This window comes from Protopterus annectens, chromosome 1.part0, assembly GCF_019279795.1.
Source record: "Protopterus annectens isolate FY-2018-M chromosome 1.part0, PAN1.0, whole genome shotgun sequence".
Lineage (NCBI taxonomy): Eukaryota > Metazoa > Chordata > Ceratodontiformes > Protopteridae > Protopterus > Protopterus annectens.
In genome coordinates this window covers 613,562,130-613,582,820 of record NC_056725.1, presented here as the reverse complement: position 1 = coordinate 613,582,820, position 20,691 = coordinate 613,562,130, and the positions used below count along the sequence as shown (strand labels likewise).

General features: G+C 43.1%; 1 protein-coding gene across 1 annotated transcript in view; it reads left to right on the top strand.

The window, feature by feature from the left end:
- TRERF1 (transcriptional regulating factor 1) overlaps nucleotides 1-20,196 on the top strand; it is a 1,546,663-nt gene extending 1,526,467 nt beyond the window's left edge. Inside the window, exon 16 of the mRNA XM_044060332.1 lies at nucleotides 19,567-20,196. Within this exon, the coding sequence (XP_043916267.1) occupies nucleotides 19,567-19,879 (313 nt within the window). The 3' untranslated portion in view covers nucleotides 19,880-20,196. The remainder of the gene's footprint in view (nucleotides 1-19,566) is intronic.
- The last annotated feature ends 495 nt before the right edge of the window (nucleotides 20,197-20,691 follow it).

Here is a 20,691-nt window from a genome sequence, read left to right as displayed (position 1 = left end):
CATCTCTGGCCCTCGGAGCCTCTAAACTGGGCAGCTTGGCTCTGACCCCTGCATTGAGTGGTTTGCCTTCGGGTCAGCAGGAGCCAACAGTCCAGAAGTATGTCTTCTTGGAGTTGTTCATCTCCTTTTCTCTGAGGCATTCTGCTTTTCAGGTAGTGGAGAGAGTTTTCTCTGCTCCAAGAGAAAGGATGTATCTACCTTTCTTGGCTCCTACTTCATAGACCCAGTTGTCTTTGCATCTTGCGCCTCAACTTCCTGCACCACAGGGGCAGCCATCCCAAAGTCTCCAGGATATCCAGCAGGGTATATTGATATCTTCCGATACTTCTCCCACTGAAGAAGTCCCTAGGAAGAAAAAGTGCAAAAGGAGGTACTTAGACTCTTCACAAGAGTCTGTCACAGAAGATGCTGATTTCGATGAAGGGGAAGAGTCCCTAAGATCCCTACCTGATGACGTCTCCTTTGGAAACATACTAGAGATCCTCAAGCAAAGGGGTGATGTTCCTGGAAGTCTTTGGAGCTAGCCCATGTACCTCCTGGGTGACTCTGCCCACCAACAAGCTCATTGATTTGATCTCTCAACCGGCATGGAAGTAACCTGATTCCGTTGAGCCAAAACGCAAGACACCAGATAGAATCCTGGCACCACCCAAGGATAGGAAATTTTGGAGACAGGGAGTACCAGTTGATGCCTTGGTCATAGTGGTGGCCACAAAAAAGGAACTTGCAGAACAAAGTCCCTCTGTTCATCCCCCTAACCAGGATTCTAGGGTGCTAGACAGATTTGGGAAACATGTATATGCTTCAGCGACTTTTGGTTTTCAGACACTGAATTATTTGCACACTTCACTAGGCTATAGAGGGATTTGATTAACTCATTAACCCCGAGTACCTTCTCATGGCGCCTAGTGCGCCATGAGAAGACACAAATTGCAAGCTATTACCCCCGAGTGCCTTCCACAAGCGAGAGAAAGTGAACTGCAGGTTTGTAGTTCATCTTAATGTAAAACACAATGAAATCATATCTGAATGTTTAATTTACCTTATGTAGTTATGATTCAGTGTGTTTTTACATTAAGTTCACATTAACGTTCTTGTAGAAAATCAGCTTTAAAAGTTCTTTTAAGCAAGTGGTGGCAGCCAATTGGATTCTTGCAATCTAAGCCACCACTTGCATAACACCTCCACCATCAACCTAAATTTCTTTTGTTTTCCCCCTAATAAAAGCAGGGTCCAGCAGCAGATTCCATTGGCGAGAATCCTAGAATGTTAATTCAGTTCAGTGTGGTGAAAATAATAAGCTGTCTAAGTAGCGGTCCGATACCAAACCCAAAGATAGAGACCCAGGCTGGATTGAGAAGTACAGAAGAGTTGACAGCTAGAGGTAATAACCAGAAGAGACTATGTTGCTGCAAAAGGGTCAGGCCCAAGTGACAAGTGTGCGGTTCAGCTCGGGAAGGGGGGGATGTCAGTCTTACGTAGGTCCTAATGGAGTGTGACTGAAAGAGTAGCTGTTCCTGCTTTCGATAAGGGACATGGAAGGCTGCCGATTCCTGCACTTCGATTAAAGTAATGCTTGAACAGTGCTGGCTTGATCCAATTACTGATGTTAATTTGTCTGGCTTCTGTTTTATTTCCTTAAAATATCTCGGTAGAGTTGTAGGTCCGAGTTTGCATGGACACGTATGAAGCTGGTTTCAGTGTTGGTTGTCAAGATTCTATAAATGTGTATGAGTGACCTGCATGGATTATTTTCCCAGTACTTTTCCGTTAGCAGGGCAACACAACCTAACTTGCAGATTAGCCGGTCTAGCATTCCAACTGCTCATTTAGTTTTTTCCGTTATCGGGGCAATACAACCAAACTTGCAAGTTAGCCAGGCTAACATTCCAACTGCTCATTTAGTTTTTTGTAAATGCTGAGGATTACTGTCTAAAATGTGAGTCATTGGAGTTCAGTGCTACTTACTGCTAAGAAAGTGCACGGCAATGCAAAACCTGTTTTTTCACTTGGCTCATCCATCACAGCGGGTTATAGGGAATCGTTAACGCCAGTTTTCACTTCAGATGAAAAGAGTAACTTATATTTTATGCCCTTTACACACCCCCAACACTGATGTTTTCTTTTTTCAGACTTTGTGAGCTAGGAAGTTGATCTGCTGTAGAACAAGACATTTCTTCACATAAAACATACTATTTTAAAGTTAACATCAGGATGTCCTTTGTCTTTGCAAGATGTAAAGTGTCTTTTTTTGTGACCTGCCCCCTCCCCATTTTCAGATCGGAAATTGTTTTGGAGTGACTTGTTTTTACCAGTGGAAGCAAAACAATCTTGTAAACAATGATGTAAACTTGTGGGATGTATTATTTGAGGCAAGAGGGAGCAGGAAGCTCTGCACAACTAAATCATTAAAATTTTGACAAAATACAGCACAGCGTGCAGCCATTAAGAAGTAGATGTGTTTCTTATAACATGCACTGCTTATTACCATTAAAAAGAATGTTGTCAAAACACCCTGTCACACAGACATTTAGTCAATAGAATCCATTGTAATGCTCTGCATTTGATTTAGTAGGTATTTTGGGTACATGCTCATGGTTTACTCCGATTCTTCTGTATTTTAGGTTCAACAAAACAAAATAAAACGTGTGCTGCAAAAAAGAGTTGTCGACGCAGTTAATATATACTGGATATGACGCTGTTTATGTGACATAAACTGTACTGACACTTGTAGACGTTATCGTAAAACTACATGCGTCAAAGACAAACCACACTGTCACATTCATGCACACCCTTAAAAGGTGTGCTCTTAAAAGTCAAACTACTATTTAGGGCTTGGAAGTACAAATGAACCTAAATAAATGAACTTATTATTTGGGGCATGGTAATACTTAATTTGTGAAAGCATGAAGTACTGGCGATTCCTTACATGTATTTTCACGTATTTGGCTGTTTCAGGTAATGCAGTCTTACGACCTGCTAACTATTAAAACTTAGAATAGGGTTGCTACCTTTTTAAATGCCAAAAAGTGGGACTTTTCAGGAGAGGATACACCCATGGGTGGGATAAAGGTTCGAACTTTCCTTCTTTTCCAAAATAAAAGCTTTTAAATCTTTTAGCTCACCTGATAAAATTGGAAGTGTGTGTGGTAACCACATCAGCAACAGCTGTAACTGTTGCACCAGTAATGGAAAAGTACCGTTGTGCCAAATAGAACTTTGACTAAGTTTTTTTGGCTAATGTTGTAAGTGACAGGAGCTTGATACTTTTGTGAGTGTATTAGTTGAAATTTAAAAAGTGTTTTGTGTACTGTTCACTCTTGGGTCTGTGGAGTAAGTGATATGGTAGCCTGAAGTACTGTTTGGGACACATCATCATATCTCATACTGTAGAGTCTGCAACTCTCTAAGCAAAGAGTTGCTTTTCCTCTTGTTTCATGTTCAGTAAAAGTTGCCAACTGGTATTGGGTTTCAGTATGTAATAGATTGTTGTTGATGATGGTGGGGGTGGGGTGCAACTGTAGAAGACCTTTGTAATGCAGGCCAACTTCTAATTATGAGCTTTATCCGCCACAGCTCTCCACCGCTGTCACAACGACGTTTTATCTAAAATCAACCTAGGATCTTTTGTGTATGAAAGCCTGCTGCGGAAAGCACAAATTATTGTGATAATGAACTTGTTTGCTCCTGTTGCCCAGTTTTACGCAGCAAATTTGTATGCTTTTCCCTTTGATATTAATACATTTATTTTTGCATGTATATTTTTATTGACGTATTGCTGTATAAAAAAAAGACAACTTATGCCTGTCGATTTACATTTAGTGTTGCTACAGTTCTGGGAGATATGAGGGATCTGCTTTTACTGGATTCAAATTTTGTGTAACAAGTTTCTATATTAACTACAATGTATAACTTTCTCTTATGGTCATGTTGTAAATATGAAAATGTGTGTGTCTTTTATAAATGCAAAATGAAAAAAAAAATTTTGTATAACAAAAGTAGATTGTAGAACTTTAGGTATGGCAGAAATGGGCTTCGAGGTCAGGGTAGGCCATGCCAGTCAAGTCATGAGATCAACATGGGGTCATCAGTACTAAATACAGTTTTAGTGCTTCTTATGCTGTTCTTCGAGATATATTAATTTTTTTATCACAACCGATGGGTGAAGTTTGCAGGGCAGTGATAGCATTATAGTTTGGCATACAGTATTTTCTGCTCTTGAGGTGAAATCCAGTGTCTGCACACAGATTATCACAGTGCACTGAATCTTTGTTTCATGACCTGTGTTATGTATATATTTAGCAATGTGAGCACTTGATTTTAATTTTTACAAAATTGATGCATTGTTACAACATGTCACAGTTTTGAATGCAATAATTTCATGCCACATTATACTGTGCAGTTGCCTTTGTGGAACAATAGAAAAATGTATTTATTTTCTGCATAAGTATCATCTTCATTTACAGTACTATGTAACACTGAGGTTTATCAAGTCCATCAGCTCTCACAGTGTTATATAAAAATAATTTTACTTCCTTTATAATATAAAGGGTTTATGTTAGGTTTCACTATAGTAGTTAGTACAGTGGCACAGTACTGAATCTGTATAAGTGTCCCATGTGTACATTTGAGATAGCCATTTTTCTATGACAATAGAATACAAAATTAATTTGCTATTCTAAGACAATTGTTAATGTATTACTTATAGACTGTCAAAAGGCATTTTAAGTCCCTCTTTCACCATGGAAAACTAAGGCATCAGTTTATTTCTTCTATTGATTGTTCTGAAAAGCAGCTGTTCTTCTTGGAAATGTGTATAAAATTGACTCAGTGATCAACAGTGGTTTCAGCCAATGAAATAAATCTGATTTAATTGACCATGGAGGATGTGCCCACTGCTGAAATAGGCTGTGGCAAAAAATCCACTTGTTACTCTTAGCAGTTGTATAGCATGTGCTGACAATGAATTTGATGCAAAAAATCTGCAGTAGAGCCTTTAGGAGTAGATGGATTACATAAAATTTGAGTGTTACAGGACGCTGGATGACAGTTAAAAAAAAAAAAGTTAAAGTGCTGCATTTCTGAAGTGTGTACCCAGAAGGTGCAGGGATTTATAGCTAACTCTAACTTGTTTGAGTTTATGCAAGTGACATTTGGGAGAATGTGGAATAAGAAATTCCTGTTTGCAGGGAAGCTTGGAGCTACCATATATTTTGGCCATTTTTCTTGGCTTTGTCAGTCATGCATTGAATTTAGGAAGGGGTCAGTAATATAAAGTGTTATACTAGTTTAATGAATTATCATCTGTGTCTGAGCATGCATAGCTTTGCAGTAATGAAATGCAGGTCATTATCACATTACCAATAACTGCAGGTACAATGTAGCACAGAGTCATTATCACTTTTCGGGTAAAACTCTCAGCAGCTGTCACTGTTATTCATATAAGTAGAAGTTGTTATCACATTGATGAATGCACATGCCAGATTTGGGTTTTTCTCTACTTTGAGTTGTTGCAGGCCATCTTCCCTCCACCAGGTTTTTTTCTGTCATTTTTAAAATTTCGAGAAATGTAACAAATATGAGTCAGAATCTGAACATTCTGTGAAAACCTGAACAGTTGAGAGGTATTACAGGGATAGATTTTAAATATTGCTCTTTTTAACTTAGAAAGTTAGTAGAATAACAGGGTTTGTGCTAGAATGTATTTTCTGAAGGATATGAATATATATATTTTTTTCATATTTTGGTAAATAACTTTGCAAGGGAGCATCTCAATGTGCTAAGTAATACCTAATTTTTGAAGACAGTATTCATAGTTCCACCATGGTAATATGCTTCATATTTTTGTGAACTACTGCAACTGAACATCATATCACTGGGCTTCTTTCCTGGGTCAGTCTTGGTCTTTTCACGTCTCTCTCCCTTCAGGTGTAGTAAATGTATGTAGGTCAAGGCAAGAGGGTTTACATCAACTCCCCCCTTTCAGACGTTATGGCTATTGCCAAAAGGACACATGTAAATGGAAAAGGCAGAGTGCTGGTCATTGCTGCTACCAGCAGTCTGACTGGGTAGCTGGCACCAGTATGGGACACTTCAGATGCCCGTTAGCTGAAGGCCCCTGCCTGTCTTCAGCATATTAGGGGAGTGGCGGTCCTTACCCTGCTTTCTCCATTTAAATGTTCCTTTCTGTGCCCCCTTGTCAGTCATTGTGTGCAATTTGGTGTTTTCATGGGTGGTAGGTATGTACCTCTGCAGCGTCATCACCACTTATGTACCTAATGAAAAGAGTCATGCCCCTGTGGATAGGAGTGAGTATTTGGATGGTCTAACCAGTTAATGCATTATGATACACATATATATGTAGTCTTCCAATACATCTGTCAAACATCAGTAGTAATCTGTTTGCATTTTTTTTCCTGTGCAGGTTCGTCCACCTTCTGACACTGACATGGCTTCACGAGCAGGAGAATGACAAGTGAGAGTGTGGATATGTGGCCATTCCTGCATTCACTGGGCTGCTAGCCATGCCTCCATAACTGAAAACCAATACAACTTGAACTTCCCCATATCCAGTGTGAAGGTATACTGGATTGCAAGAAGAGGTATGCATTGGAGCGGAGTACTGCAGTTGTTGGAAGAGAAGTGTTCCATCTACCCTGAGCCTGACATCCTTGTGCTGCACATTGGAGGGAATGATGTGATCTGAAGTAGGAACTTCATTTGTCAGCAACCTTTGGGATACGGATCCGATCTCGGATCCGAGCCGGCAACTTTTACCACAGCATAGATCCGCGCTCCTAGCTCCTTCCTTTACCCATAATCCCCTGCCAACCCTAACTGACCTCAGATCTAGTTTGCAGCGCTTCAAGCCAACAAGCTGGATTTTGAGCTCCTGGCATTTGGAAGGTTTTTTGTGAAAAAAAAGCTAAGAATTTTTGTATTTTCTTGTGTGATTGAGTGAGTTTGTGTAGGTTCCCTCTTAAATATCTATTTTTGTTAAAAAAAAAAAATTTTCCTCCCTATCCTCGCTGTACCGTAGTGTGTGTTTGTGGTGTGTTAGGGGCCTAATGAGTGTGGTTTACGTTCGATATGTCGGAGGCCCCTAAAGCCATCTTTTCAAAATGTACCGAGTGTGGCCATAAGCTCTCACTGGCAGATGGCCACACCCGGTGCGTTAGGTGCTTTGGGGTTGAACATCTTTCTTCGGGATGCACGATTTGTGCAGCGTTCAACCCCAGGGCACTTAAGGACCGGATATCGAAGCTGATTCTGGCGGGCCTTTTGCCCCCGGACTCGGCTCCGACCTCCGGTTCTTCGGTGGCCACTACCCAGTCTTCGGTAGCGACCACCCCTGCCTCCCTCCCTCCGGTCGGGACTCAACCTCCCGTTTTGGCTCCGGAGGATAGGGAGGCCAGAAAAACCAAAAGGAAGGAGAAGCACCATAAGCGGCGGGCCGAGGACTCTTCCTCGGCCCCACCCGCCAAGCGAGCTTCTCCATCCAGGGTTTCTGGATCGCCTCCTCCTCGGCTCCGGTCCCCTTGTTTTTCACCAGGACCTGGGGAGGAGGCAACCCGGTCTCCGTCGAGGTCATCGAGGCGTCACTCTAGGTCTGCCTCGGTGGCCTCTTCGAGGTCTACATTTAGTATGTCAGATGCAGACATGGACCGGATGATGAGGAGGTTCATCCAGGCCCAGCTGCAGATGGGAGTGCTCTTGCCTCCCCCCCCCCTCCGGGGGGAGCTCGACCCCTTTTTTTGCCCCAATCGCTCCTTCTCCGTCCCGCTTCCCAGGTTCGGAGCACTCGGAGCTGAGCCACGTCGGATCGGGGGGGGGTGTCGGAGCCAACAGTACTAGTTACTTCGGCTCCGACTGGTCCCTCGAGTTTGCCAGATCCGACCTCTCGGAGCCGTGGGCGGAGCTTCGGATCCGAGGGACTTTGTGACTTCGGCTCGTTCCCGGTCGGAGCACACGGGTCCTTCGGATCATAGGGTCTCAGCCCCGGATCCAGTCCCCGCTTCGGATCCGAGATCCGAGTGGGAGCCAACTCTGGGAGCCTATTGAGAGTAGCTCCCCCTCGGCTTTCGCGGTGGTGGAAAGGGTACTGTTGAGTGTATCCGGACCCCCGGTCCTGGCTTCGGCTCCTCCCTGCACTCCCTCTCAGCTGGTCCAGGCTCCCATCACCCGGCCTTCGGGACAGCCTGCTTCGACGTCTCTGGGTGTTCCTGCGGAACGTGATATTGCTGGTGAGTCTTCCTCGGACAGCCCCCCCGAAGAGGTCCCTCACAAAGCCAAGTGTAAGAGGAGGCACATGGACTCCCCTGATTCCCTTACCGAAGATATGGACTTAGATGAAGGGGAAGGCTCCCCAAGGTCACCCCCTGAGGATGTCTCCTTTGGAGACATCATGGAGATGCTCAGGATTAGGGTGGGTGGTCTGCCCCCAAGGCTTCCTCTGATGAGTCCGTATTCCAAGAGGCGTTCGAAGCAGGGCCATCTACCTCTTGGGTGTCCCCTCCCCCCGATCCCCTGGTGGACCTTATTGCCACCAGGGCTTGGAAGGAGCCAGACACTGTGGAGCCTATCCCCAAATGCCCCCACAGGATCCTGAGTCCCCCTGCTGAGAGAACCCACTGGAGCAGAGGTCCCCCTGTGGATGACATGTTGGTGGCGGCGGCCACCAAGAGAGAGCTGGCTCAGGAGAGCTCTGCGGTCCACCCTCCGAGTAAGGACTCTCGAGCGATGGACCACCTGGGGAAGCGGGTCTTTAGTTCAGCAACCTTCTCCATGAGAGAGCTGAACTATATGGCACACGTCATCCGGATGCAGCGGGATCTAATAAAAGAATACGCTGCATCCCCCCCAGAGTCCATGTCGGAAGGAGACAAGCATCTGTACTCCTCCTGAATGTCTACTTTACGCTCAGTTTCTAATACCTCTATGCGGCTCTTGTCACACGCCACTGAAGGAGCCGCTAGAGCCGGCGGAGCTGGCCTGGTAATCAGGCGTCAGGTCTGGCTCCAACACTGTGACTTCTCGGAACCCTTTAAGGCATCATTCGCGAATGCCCCCTTTGATGGTTCTGCACTTTTTGGCATAACCGTTCGCGACACCTTAGTCCAGAGCGAGAAAGACGGGAAGACGTTGTCTGCCGTCGGAGTCCGCTTCTCCGCTCCCCAGCGGTCCTTTTCTAAGAACCAAAAGGGTCAGAAGAAGATGTGGTTCTGAAAATCGCATCAGTCCCAGTCTGCTTCGGACAACCAGTCCTCTCATGGCAGAGGAGGACAGGGAGGACGCCACCCAAGAGGCAGAGGGGGTCCCAGAAACTTTGGGTCCAGAGAACCCTTCTCTGAGAGGCCCACGCAGGACCCCTGAGGGGTTGCCCGGCTGCTCCACTCTGGAGGCAGTCGGGGGGGGGCGTCTTTCGAAGCAACTAGCAATGTGGGAGTCCATAACAACAGATCGCTGGGTGCTTCGCATCATATCCAGAGGTTACCAAATTCCCTTTATTGTAACCCCAAAATCAGAAGCCTCCCCGACGTACCACCCAATCAGAGGGAGGCAGCTGCTACAGAAATCCAGCAGCTTTTACAAAAAAGAGCCATCCAACCCCGTCCCCACAGATCAGTTCGGATCAGGGTTTTACTCCAGGTTCTTTCTGGTGCCAAAAAAGACGGGGGACTTGAGACCCATCCTCGATCTCTCTCTCCTAAACTTGGCAGTACCCAAAGAAAAGTTCCGAATGGTCACCTTACAATCTATTCTCCCCCTATTACGGGAGAACGATTGGATGTCCTCGATAGACCTCAAGGATGCGTACTACCACATTCTAGTGGACAGACGCTCCAGGAGGTTCCTCCGCTTCTGGCTGGGAGCCAGTCATTTCCAGTTCAGTGCCCTTCCCTTCGGTCTCACCTCAGCCCCCAGGGTGTTCACCAAAGTCTTGGCGGTCATAGCGGCCCACCTGAGGCTTCAGGGAATTCAGGTCTTTCCGTACCTGGACGACTGGCTCCTCATCGCCCCAACAAGGCATCTACTCTGTTCAGGCAGAGATTACTTCCTTGACCTTGCTCCACGTCTAGGGTTAAGTATCAACATGACCAAATCTTCTCTAGTCCCCTCACAGGTGATAGATTTTATAGGGGCCAGATTGGATTCCAGGATAATGCTTGCCTTCTTAACTCCTGATCGGCTTCAGAACCTGAGGTTGCATGTCAAGGCCATTCTCATTCTTTCTGCTCCACCTGCGGAATTGATCCTGAGGGCTCTAGGGTCCATGGTGGCAGCTATTCCTCTACTACCTCTAGCCCGCCTAAATATGAGGGTTCTGCAATGGACCCTCCAAGTACAATGGTCCCTGTCTCGCAACTCCCTGTCTCATCCTATTCCCCTAAGCAGGGCTTGCAGAACGTCGCTCATGTGGTGGCTCCGGTCCCTGAGTCTCCACATGGGACGACCATTTTCGATGCCTTCCCCCGTTGCCACAGTGACCACGGATGTCTCTCGCCTGGGGTGGGGGGGCACTATTCAGGCAGAACGGTCCAAGGCACGTGGAGCGACACAGAGACCTCCTTGCATATCAGTGTCCTAGAGATGAGGGCGGTGCTTTTGACGTTGCAGGCACTTCACAGCCTTCTACAGATTGGGACAATTGCAGTACAGACGGACAACATGTCAGTTGTCTGGTACATCAACAAACAGGGGGGAACCAGGTCTTATCCCCTTTGTCGCGAGGCCTTGAGAGTGTGGGAATGGGCGATTTCCACCAACCGCTTTCTTATTGCAATGCACATTCCAGGATGGTCCAACATTCTAGCAGACAGGCTCAGTCATTCGATCCTGACTCCGTACGAATGGTCTCTCAATCCCCTAGTAGCGAAACAAATATTTGCCCTATGGGGGCAACCCTGTTGCGATCTTTTTGCCTCTCCTTCAAATACCAAATGCAACAGTTACTTCGCTCTAATTCCCCCTCAAGGGGAGTCCCCGAGAGACTCTCTAGTACATGCTTGGCCTCCCGGTCTCGTTTACGCTTATCCTCCATTGCCCATGATTCTGAAACTCCTACAGAAAGCCAGTCAGCTGGGGAGCAAAATGATCCTCATTGCCCCATTCTGGCCTCGTCAAACATAGTTCCCGTACCTGTGGTCTCACCTAATTCATCCACCATAGATTCTGGATCCACTCCCGGATCTCATTACCCACCCTCTGGGTCTCCAGACCCCCAACCTGGTCAACCTCAAGCTGACGGCTTGGTTGCTCCAGTTCCACTCCTGATTAGGACTCCCGGAATCTCCTCACCAGTCAAAGCCATCCTAGTAGCAGCACATAAACCTTCCACCAGAAGAGTCTATCGAAGCAAGTGGAAACGTTTCTCCATGTGGGCGGAGCACCATCACTTGGATCCTTTCACGGCACCTCTCACGTCGGTTTTGGAGTTCTTAACTACCCTTTTTCATCAAGGGGCTAGCTGCTCTACAGTCAAGGTACAACTGGCAGCGATTTTGCATTATCATGTAGGGCATGAATCAGGCCCTCTGATGACTGCTAAGCTTTGTAAAGCGTTCCTCAAGGGTACTTTCCTTCTCAGACCTCCAGTCAGGGAGGTAGTACCCCCATGGGATTTGTCCTTGGTTCTCCAAGCCTTGACTAGCCCCCCTTTCGAGCCGGCAGCCACGGTTGATCTTAAATATCTCTCTTGGAAAACAGCCTTCTTAGTGGCCATTACTTCATCTAAAAGGGTTTCTGAACTTCAGGCTGTATGTATTAAGCCGCCTTATTTATCCTTCCATCCAGATAGAGTTTACCTCAGGATCAATCCGTCTTTTCTGACTAAGGTGTCTTCAGAAGCTAATATTAATCAATCCATTAATCTTCCCGTGTTCTTTCCCCATTACCAGAACAAAGGAGAATATAAACTGCATTCCTTGGATGTGCACAGACAATTACGTTTTTATACTCATCAAACTGCTGGTCATAGGCAATCTGACCAGTTGTTTGTCTCCTTTGCCAAAACAAGTTTAGGCAAGTCAATTTCTAAAGTTACTCTATCACGGTGGATAGCTAATTGTATCCTCTTAGCATACCAGAGTTCGGGAAGGCCTGCACCTCAAGGGGTTCGAGCTCATTCTACTAGGGTCGTCGCTGCTTCGGCAGCTTTTAAATCTAGGGTTCCCTTAGATGAAATTTGTTCCGCAGCCACTTGGGCCTCATCTCATACCTTTATCAGCCATTACAAACTGGATGTTGTCTCCAGAGGTAGGGCGTCCTTTGGCACTGCAGTGCTCCTGAATGTTCTTCCATAAAGGCCACCCAGGATTCAGGTAGCTGGGGACTCTGTCCCAAAAGTTGCTGACAAATGAAGTTCCTACTTCAGATTTAGAAGTTATGTACTCACCATAACGTTCCATCTGAGTAGATATCTTCATTTGTCTGCAACCATCCCCCCCTCCTTCCCCCTGACCTTTAGGCTCTGTCTTGGATTAGCCCCTTCAGGGGCACCTTTACATTGCTTATATCGGGCAAACTTGATCTGAGGTCAGTTAGGGTTGGCAGGGGATTATGGGTAAAGGGAGGAGCTAGGAGCTCGGATCTATGCTGTGGTAAAAGTTGCCGGCTCGGATCCGAGATCGGATCCGTATCCCAAAGGTTGCAGACAAATGAAGATACCTACTCAGATGGAACGTTATGGTGAGTACATAACTTCTAAATCAGTCAACCACTCGGAAGGCTATGGTTTTAAAATCGGAGCAATTTTTGAACACCTGCAGTCATGGTGGCCATGTTGTCATTTTGTGTGGTCTGACATAATTCCTGGACAGGTATGGAAAACAGCAAACAGTCAATGGGCAGCGCACAAGGTCAGATGTTTACAGAATGGGTTCATGCATGGCTTGATGCACAGGGTCGGTGGATCTACAATCTGCCATGACAGCATCACCACAGAAGATCTTCACCTGTTCAGAAGAGATGGCATTCACCTAACTGAGGAGGGCATTGTGTTGTTCTTGACTGACCTCCACAATGGCGTTAGGAGAGCTATGCAGGATTGGTAACATGCAGCTTGTGAGAAGAATGGTAAACACCTCTGATCAAGTGGGACCAGTATGGTAAGTAAAACTCTATTATGAAATGTGTTGTGTAAAATATATTTTTCTGAGTTTGGCAAATAACTGTGGTAAGGAGCTGGTGAAGATGCTGAGAAAGAACAACTGTTTCAGGAGAGTGCTACCACGTACAATCTAATGTCAGTAACCATCCTGCAACACTTCCTTTTTTTCTGCTTTTATCAAGCATGTGTAGAGTGTAGATGACAGGAAGGGCTTACTATACAGAACTTGCTCCCTTGGGTCCATTGCTGAATTGACACATGTAAAGAGAAAAGGCATAGGTAAGGCAGACTGCTGTCACTAAAGGGGGTCGTGAGACTGTAGTGGTATCAGCTGTCTGAGTGGGTAGCCAGCACAACTATAGGACAGATCAGATGGCCTTGCCTGCCACTGAAGTCCCATGCCTGTCTTGGGTTCATTAGTGGAGTGGCACTCCTTACCTTGCTTTTTCTGTTTACATATACTCATTCATCAGTATGTGGGCTACACCAAGAATGTATATATTTACAGTTATATGTGTCTACATGGTAAAACAACTGGGTCTGAATGCTGTACACATGTACAGATAGTTATTTTAGGACTCAGGTTATGGAAATTATGATTTTTTTTCATATATTGGTAAATAACTTTGCAAGGGAGCATCTGAATGTACTTAAGTAATACCTCATTTTGAAGACAGTATTCATCGTTCCAACATGGTAAAAGAACTGTGCCTCTGTGTTGTACACATGTACAGATATCAAAGTTTGTTTCGGACTTAGGTTATGGAAATTATGATTTTTTTTCATATTTTGGTAAATAACTTTGCAAGGAAGCATCTGAATGTGCTAAGTAATGCCTCATTTTGAAGATAGTATTGATAGTTCCAACATGGTAAAAGAACTGTGCCTCTATGTTGTACACATGTACAGATATCAAAGTTTGTTCTGGACTTAGGTTATGGAAATTATGATTTTTTTTTTCATATTTTGGTAAATAACTTTGCAAGGGAACATGTCATTTTGCCAAGTAATGCCTCATTTTGAAGACAACGTTACTCCTTGTGACATGGTAAAAGAACTGGGCCTGTATGTTGTACACATATACAGATATCAAAGTTTGTTTCTGACATAGGTTATGGAAATTATGATTTTTTTTCATATTTTGGTAAATAATTTTGCAAGGGAGCATCTAAATGTGCTAAGTAATACCTCATTTTGAAGACAATTTTCATAGTTCCAATATGGTAAAAGAACTGTGCCTGTAAGTTGTACACATGTGCAGATATCAAAGTTTGTTTCGGACCTAAGTTATGGAAATTATGATTATTTTCATATTTTGGTAAATAACTTTGCAAGGGAGCATGTCAGTGTGCCAAGTAATACCTCATTTTGAAGACAGTGTTACTCCTTACAACATGGTAAAAAACTATGTCTGTGGACTGTACACATGTACAGATATCACAGTTTGTTTAGTCTTGTAGGATTATGAAAATTATACATTTCCAATACTTCTCATTATCATGCCCATATCTTTGCAAGAGAGCATGGTGATGACACAAATGATGCATCATTTTGAAGCTGACATTGAGACACACAACTTCTACACTGATATGTCGCCTCTGTCTGTTACAGGTGATGAGATATTATGCTTTGTTTATCATTTATGAGAAATATTATATTAATCATATTTCTGTGAATATCTCCATAAAGGAGCATCACACAGTAATGGTTAAGATATCATTTTAAAGCTAACATACATACAAACAAACTAAATACAAATTGTATGGGTCTGCATGGTACATTGACCAAGATGTTGTGTTTTGCTTTTCCAAAAAGGTAAAAAATATGCACAATATCAACATTCCTTGCCAAATATTTAATAATGACTTTGATACACGCTATCAACATTTACACTGTTGGAAAGGTCAGTGTCTGTTGAACAACTTTCGCTTTTACATTTTTAGTCTAGCTCTTATATTTAGAGTTATGACCATTTGTTTTCTGTATGGTATTAGGAATGAATTTTCTGAAAATAAGCTCAGGCTGCACTGTTGTTGCTATGGTGAAATTAAGCAGGCAGCATTTTCTGAGCTGCTCCGGAGTGAATGAGTTAAAGAACTTACCAAATCCCTCTCCGGGACCATAACTTCTGAGGCAGAGAACTTGATTGTTTCACAGTTGGCTACTCTACAATCTATTTCAAACTCATCCATGAGGCTCATCTCCCATGCAGCTGAAGGTACCTCAAGGGTGGGGAGTTCAGGCATTTCCATTAGGAGGCACGCCTGGATGCACCTGTGTGATTTTATGTAGCCTTTCAAGTATTCTTTCATCAGTGCTCCCTTTGATGGAAGTTTTTTATTTGGCCCCAAGGTTAAAGACATTATCCAGGTGTGAGCAGAAAGGTAAAACCCTGTCTGCTGTGGGTATACGTTTTTCGACTCCACCTTTTGTAGGAATCAATGAGGTGGCCAAAAAATGTGTTTCAGTAAGTGTCAGGGTCCCTCCCAAGATCCACATGTGGATGGCTTCCCCAGGGGCAGAGGAGGGAACTCTAACAGAAGATGCCACCTATGCACCAGAGAAGGTCTGCAAAACCAAGGCTCTAGAGAGATATCTTCTCTGACAGATCCTACCAATGCTCCTGAAAGGAGACTTGATTGATCACCTCTAGAGGCAGTTGGGGGGGTAATTTATCCGTGCACCAGAGAGCCTGGCTAAAGATTGCAAAAGATTCATGGGTGCAGAGGATTATTTCCAGAGGTTATATGATACTCTTTTCCTTAAACCCCCCCCCCCTCCGTAGCAGTAAACAAATTTCCTGATGTTCCTCCCAGTCAGAGGAAAGCAGCAGCACTAGAAATAAAAATAAAAAATGCTGCTAGGAAAAGACTAGAAAGAGTATGGAACTAACTCAATATTCTTTTTATTGCCAAAAAAACAGGGGACTGGAGACCAGTTTTGGATCTCAGCATTTTGAACAAGTCAGTTCAGATGGTCATAGTTCAGTCCATTCTGCTGTTTCTGCACAATGACGACTGGATGTACTCAGTAGATCTTCAGGATGCATACTATCTTATTAAAATGAACAGATGGTCCAGAAGATACCTACACTTCTGTCTGAGAGCTAGTCATTACCAGTTCACAGCTCTGCCCTTTGGTCTCACCACAGCCCCCTAGTTGTTCACCAAATGCATGGCAGTAGTGGCAGCTCACTTGAGACTGCAAGGATTCTGGGTGTTTCCTTACTTGGACAACTGACTTATAACAGCTCCGACAAGGCATCCTCTGATCAAAGCATGAGGTTATGTACTCCAGTTATGCTCTCACCTGGGAATTAGTATCAGTCTTAACAAATCTCAACTAGAACCAACTCAAATAGTAGAGTTTACCAGAGCTTTGTTTGACACAGTATCCTTGACAGCCTCCCTTCCTTTACCAAGGGTACAAACCGTCTGATTACAGATAAAAAGATCGTTCAAAATTCCAGTCTCTCAACTCAATTGATCCTTCACATTTGGGTCAATGTCTGCTGCACTAGTTTTGGTTCCGTTAGTAAGATACCATATGAGAATTCTTCAGTGGACCATGGCAACTCAGTGATCTATTTTTCACCAACACTTATCCACCCAAATCAAGATCACTCAGGCATGCAAAACTACCTCCTTTGGTGGATTTACTCTGATCAGATAATGGAAGGTCATCCCTTCACCCTCCTTCAGCCCAAAGGCTATAGTTACCACAGATGTTTCCCAAATCGGGTGTAGGGCACTTCTTGGGAAAGACAGTCTAAGGCAAATTGTCCTCTAAAGAGGCCAATACGTATATTAATGTCCTAGAAATGATGGCAGTCCTAGTGTTGCAGGCCTTCCAAGACTCTCCCCTCCAGGACCATTGTAATTCAGATGGACAGTATGTTAGTGGTCTGGTACATTAACAAACAAGGAGGAACTAAATCTTATCCCCTCTGTCAAGAAGCTTTGAGAGTGTAGCAATGGGCAGTCTCATCCAGTCGATTTCCTGATAGCAACGCACATTCCAGGGAAATCTAATGTGATAACAGACAAGTTAAGCAGGTCCATTTTAATCCCTCACAAGTGGTCACTCAACATGAAAGTGGCGGAAAAGATATTCTGTTGATGGGGCCAACCTTGCTGCGACCTCTTTGCATCTCCCTTCAGAAACAAGTGCAACGGGCTCTTTGCCCTGCCCCCCCCCTCCACTGGGTGAATCACTGAGAGATGCTCTTCTCCACATTTGACACCCCAGTCTCCTCTGTGCCTTTCACCCAGTACCTCTAATCACCAAATTCCCTCAGAAAGCAACTCACTTGAAGGGTGCAGTCATCCTCATTTCTTCTTATTGGCTTTGTCAGATTTGATTTCCCTTTGTTTGGCCTCATCTGCTTCATCTGCCATGGATTCTGGATCTAGTTCCAGACCTCCTGTCTCATCCGACAGACATGATACACCTGGACATCTTAGTCCTAAAATTGACCGCATAGTTTCTCCACTTCCAATGATAGCCAGACAGCCCCAGCTCTCCTCTCCAGTCCGCCACATTCTTTTATCTTCCCACAAAGCTTTAACTAGAAAAAATACAGATGTAAATGGAAAAGGTTTGTTATTTGGGCACACCAGTATGACACTGACCCTTTTTCAGCACCAGTACCCAAAGTTCTTGAATTTTTAGCTACAATTTTTAACGAAAGTGCTAGTTCTTCACCTATTAAAGTACAACTAGCTGACATTTCTAATTTTCACAATGGAGCTTCTTCCAAACTTTGTAAGGGCTTTATAAGGGGAACCTTTCTTCTTAAACCCCTTTTAAAGATCCCACTCCCCCATGGGATTTGAATTTGGTTTTACAGTCTTTGTCCCAATCTCCCTTTGAACCATCAGCTAAGTGTGAACTAAATTTTTTAACCTGGAAGACTGTCTTTTTTGCGGACATTACATCTGCTAAAAGTCTCAGAACATCAAGCCCTATCTTCTAAGCCTTCTTATTTGGTTTTTCATAAGAATAGGGTATCTTTGTGAACCAACCCATCCTTCCTTCTTGTGGTGGTGTCAGAATCCAATATTAATCAAACTATCAACCTTCCAGTTTTCTTTTCAAATTTCTCAAACACGGGGGAGCACATGTTGCACCTGTTGGATGTTCACAGACAGTTACATTTTTATCTGCATAGGACAAAAAAATTCAGGAAATCAGATCAATTATTTGTCTCCTTTTCAGATTCAAAACTGCTCAAGCCAGTTAGTAAAGTGACCTTAGCCAAATGGTTAACTGATTGTATTTCCTTTGTTTACAAAAAAATTGGGTTTGCCTTTGCCAAAACCTCTAAAAGGTCATTCTACCAGGTCTATGGCAACTTCTTCGTATTTTTATCCAGGTATTCCTTGGATGATATTTGTGCAGCTGCAACATGGGCTAATCCTCATACTTTTATTGATTATTACAAATTGGATCTGGTTTTTGGGGGAAGAGCAGTGGTGCACAGGAATATCCTTCCTTAGAGTCCTCTCATAGCTGGGGACATTTGTTGAGGAATGAATGAAAATGACAACATCAGATAAAAAAGTTATGCACTCACCATGACCTTCCATCTGTGTTGTCCATTTTCATTCTTCCTGAACTCCCCACACTCCATCCCCCTACCAGTTTGACTTCTGGAAGGATTAGAAGATGCTGAAGGAACTAATGTTCCCTCATTTGAGCTTCAGTTACTGTTATGTCATCTATTTTTATTTGTTAAATATTATATAGGCTTAAAGGTCAGCAAACAAAATCTGAGGTATGGTAGGGGACTAGTGCATTATGGTAAGGGAGGAGGGTTTCAGTATTCCACAAGCTGAAAAAAGTGGCCAAATTGGATCAGAGGGTTGGATTCGAACTCATTTGTTGAGGAAGAATGAAAATGGGCACTACAGATGGAACGTTATGTTGAGTACATAAGTTTTATTATTTGTTTCTTAACTAGGCAACTTTGCCCACTTAAAAAATAGAAAAGAAAAGCTAAGCTTGATAGTGTACAATTTTATATATAATTTTATTTTATTGACTAATGCCCACTACTACAATGACTTTCTGACATATATGCACTTGTTTTACAACTATGCTGATCTACAGAGGATTGACAATTTCAAATCCTTTATTGCCATAAGACTGAAAAAAAGTGTGTTGTACCCGTATTTTAATATACATTATTTAAGGTTTCATTTACAAATAGTGGTACTTTCAGCAATGACTTAGAGCATCTAATTGGGGCAGATGTGCTTCTTGAAGAAAATCTGGATTCAGAATAAACAGAACCTTGGAACATTTGTTCAGGATTGTTATGATTTTGAGAATTCATTTTGATTTAAAACAACTGTGTTGTTATGAGATATAAATAATACTTTTCAAGTTGTATATCTGTATGCTCATGTAATGTAGTGTTTTTTTTTAGAACTGAACTTCCACTTTTTTATTTTAAGGGTGTTTTTTAAGATTAAAAGTCGTAATGCTCACATGAAGACCCACAGGCAGCAAGAAGAACAGCAGAGACAAAAAAGGCAAAAATCTGAAGCAGCAGACATGACTGTAGCAACTGAACAGACATTAGAGCCAGTGAGGCAGTCTTTTCCCCCTATAGATCACATGAGTCTCATCAAGCAGCATGTGGAGGACCTCACCAGCGAATTTGATCCTGATTTCAGTGATGTCATGGAAGAAGCTGTGGGCATTGATACTGACCTTATTATTGATGAAGAAGGTGTGGACTTGCTTTGTGATGACGATGACTTCTAGATATAATATATATTTTTTGTAGTGATTTTTAGCCTTCACAAACTGAATACAGTCCTTCAGCTAGAGTTCTTAATGACTTAGAAGATTTTTCATTCTGAAGACTATAACTTGCTGTTCTTCTTTTGCTTTTATGGGTTTGCCAGTTCTTATTTGCATTGGCATTGAGGTTTATATAAAAATGTTTACAATTTCTGGAAAATTCTTGACTTCAAGAAACTATTTTGGTAACTATTGAATGAGTGTGAAGTTATATCAGTATTCCAAAATGTGTTTTATATTATTTTCATTTATATAAAATAAGAAACAAATTTGTGATATTTAGGACATTGTTGACATAACAGTCATTTGAGGCACTTAAGATTTTTTAAATGCATTGACAAGGTGTTTATATATTCTTTGTTATTAGTGTTGATGTTAGAGTTAGACTGGGTAGCATTCTCTTATCTAAAACACTGAGTATTAGATTAGAATATTGACTTTAGATCTGCAAGCCCTAGATGCAGGCCTTTGAATCATTAATTCACCATATATTCCTGTAATATTAGATCAGCAACTTTTTTTTTCAAAATGTAGCATGTCAGAGCCTATGAAGTATCAGATGTTATATGTAATGCTTACATTTAAAAGGTGTAATTAAATATTTGCTGTCCTTCTAAGGTGCCATACTGAAGAGAGCTACCAGAAATGTTATATCCAGTTGTACTTGCATGAGCAGCAAGCACTAAAATAGACCTCAGGTGTCAGTGCCCCTTTTAACTATGTTGTATTTTAAGGGGTATAACTCATTTCTTAGGGTTATATTTTAAAGCAGC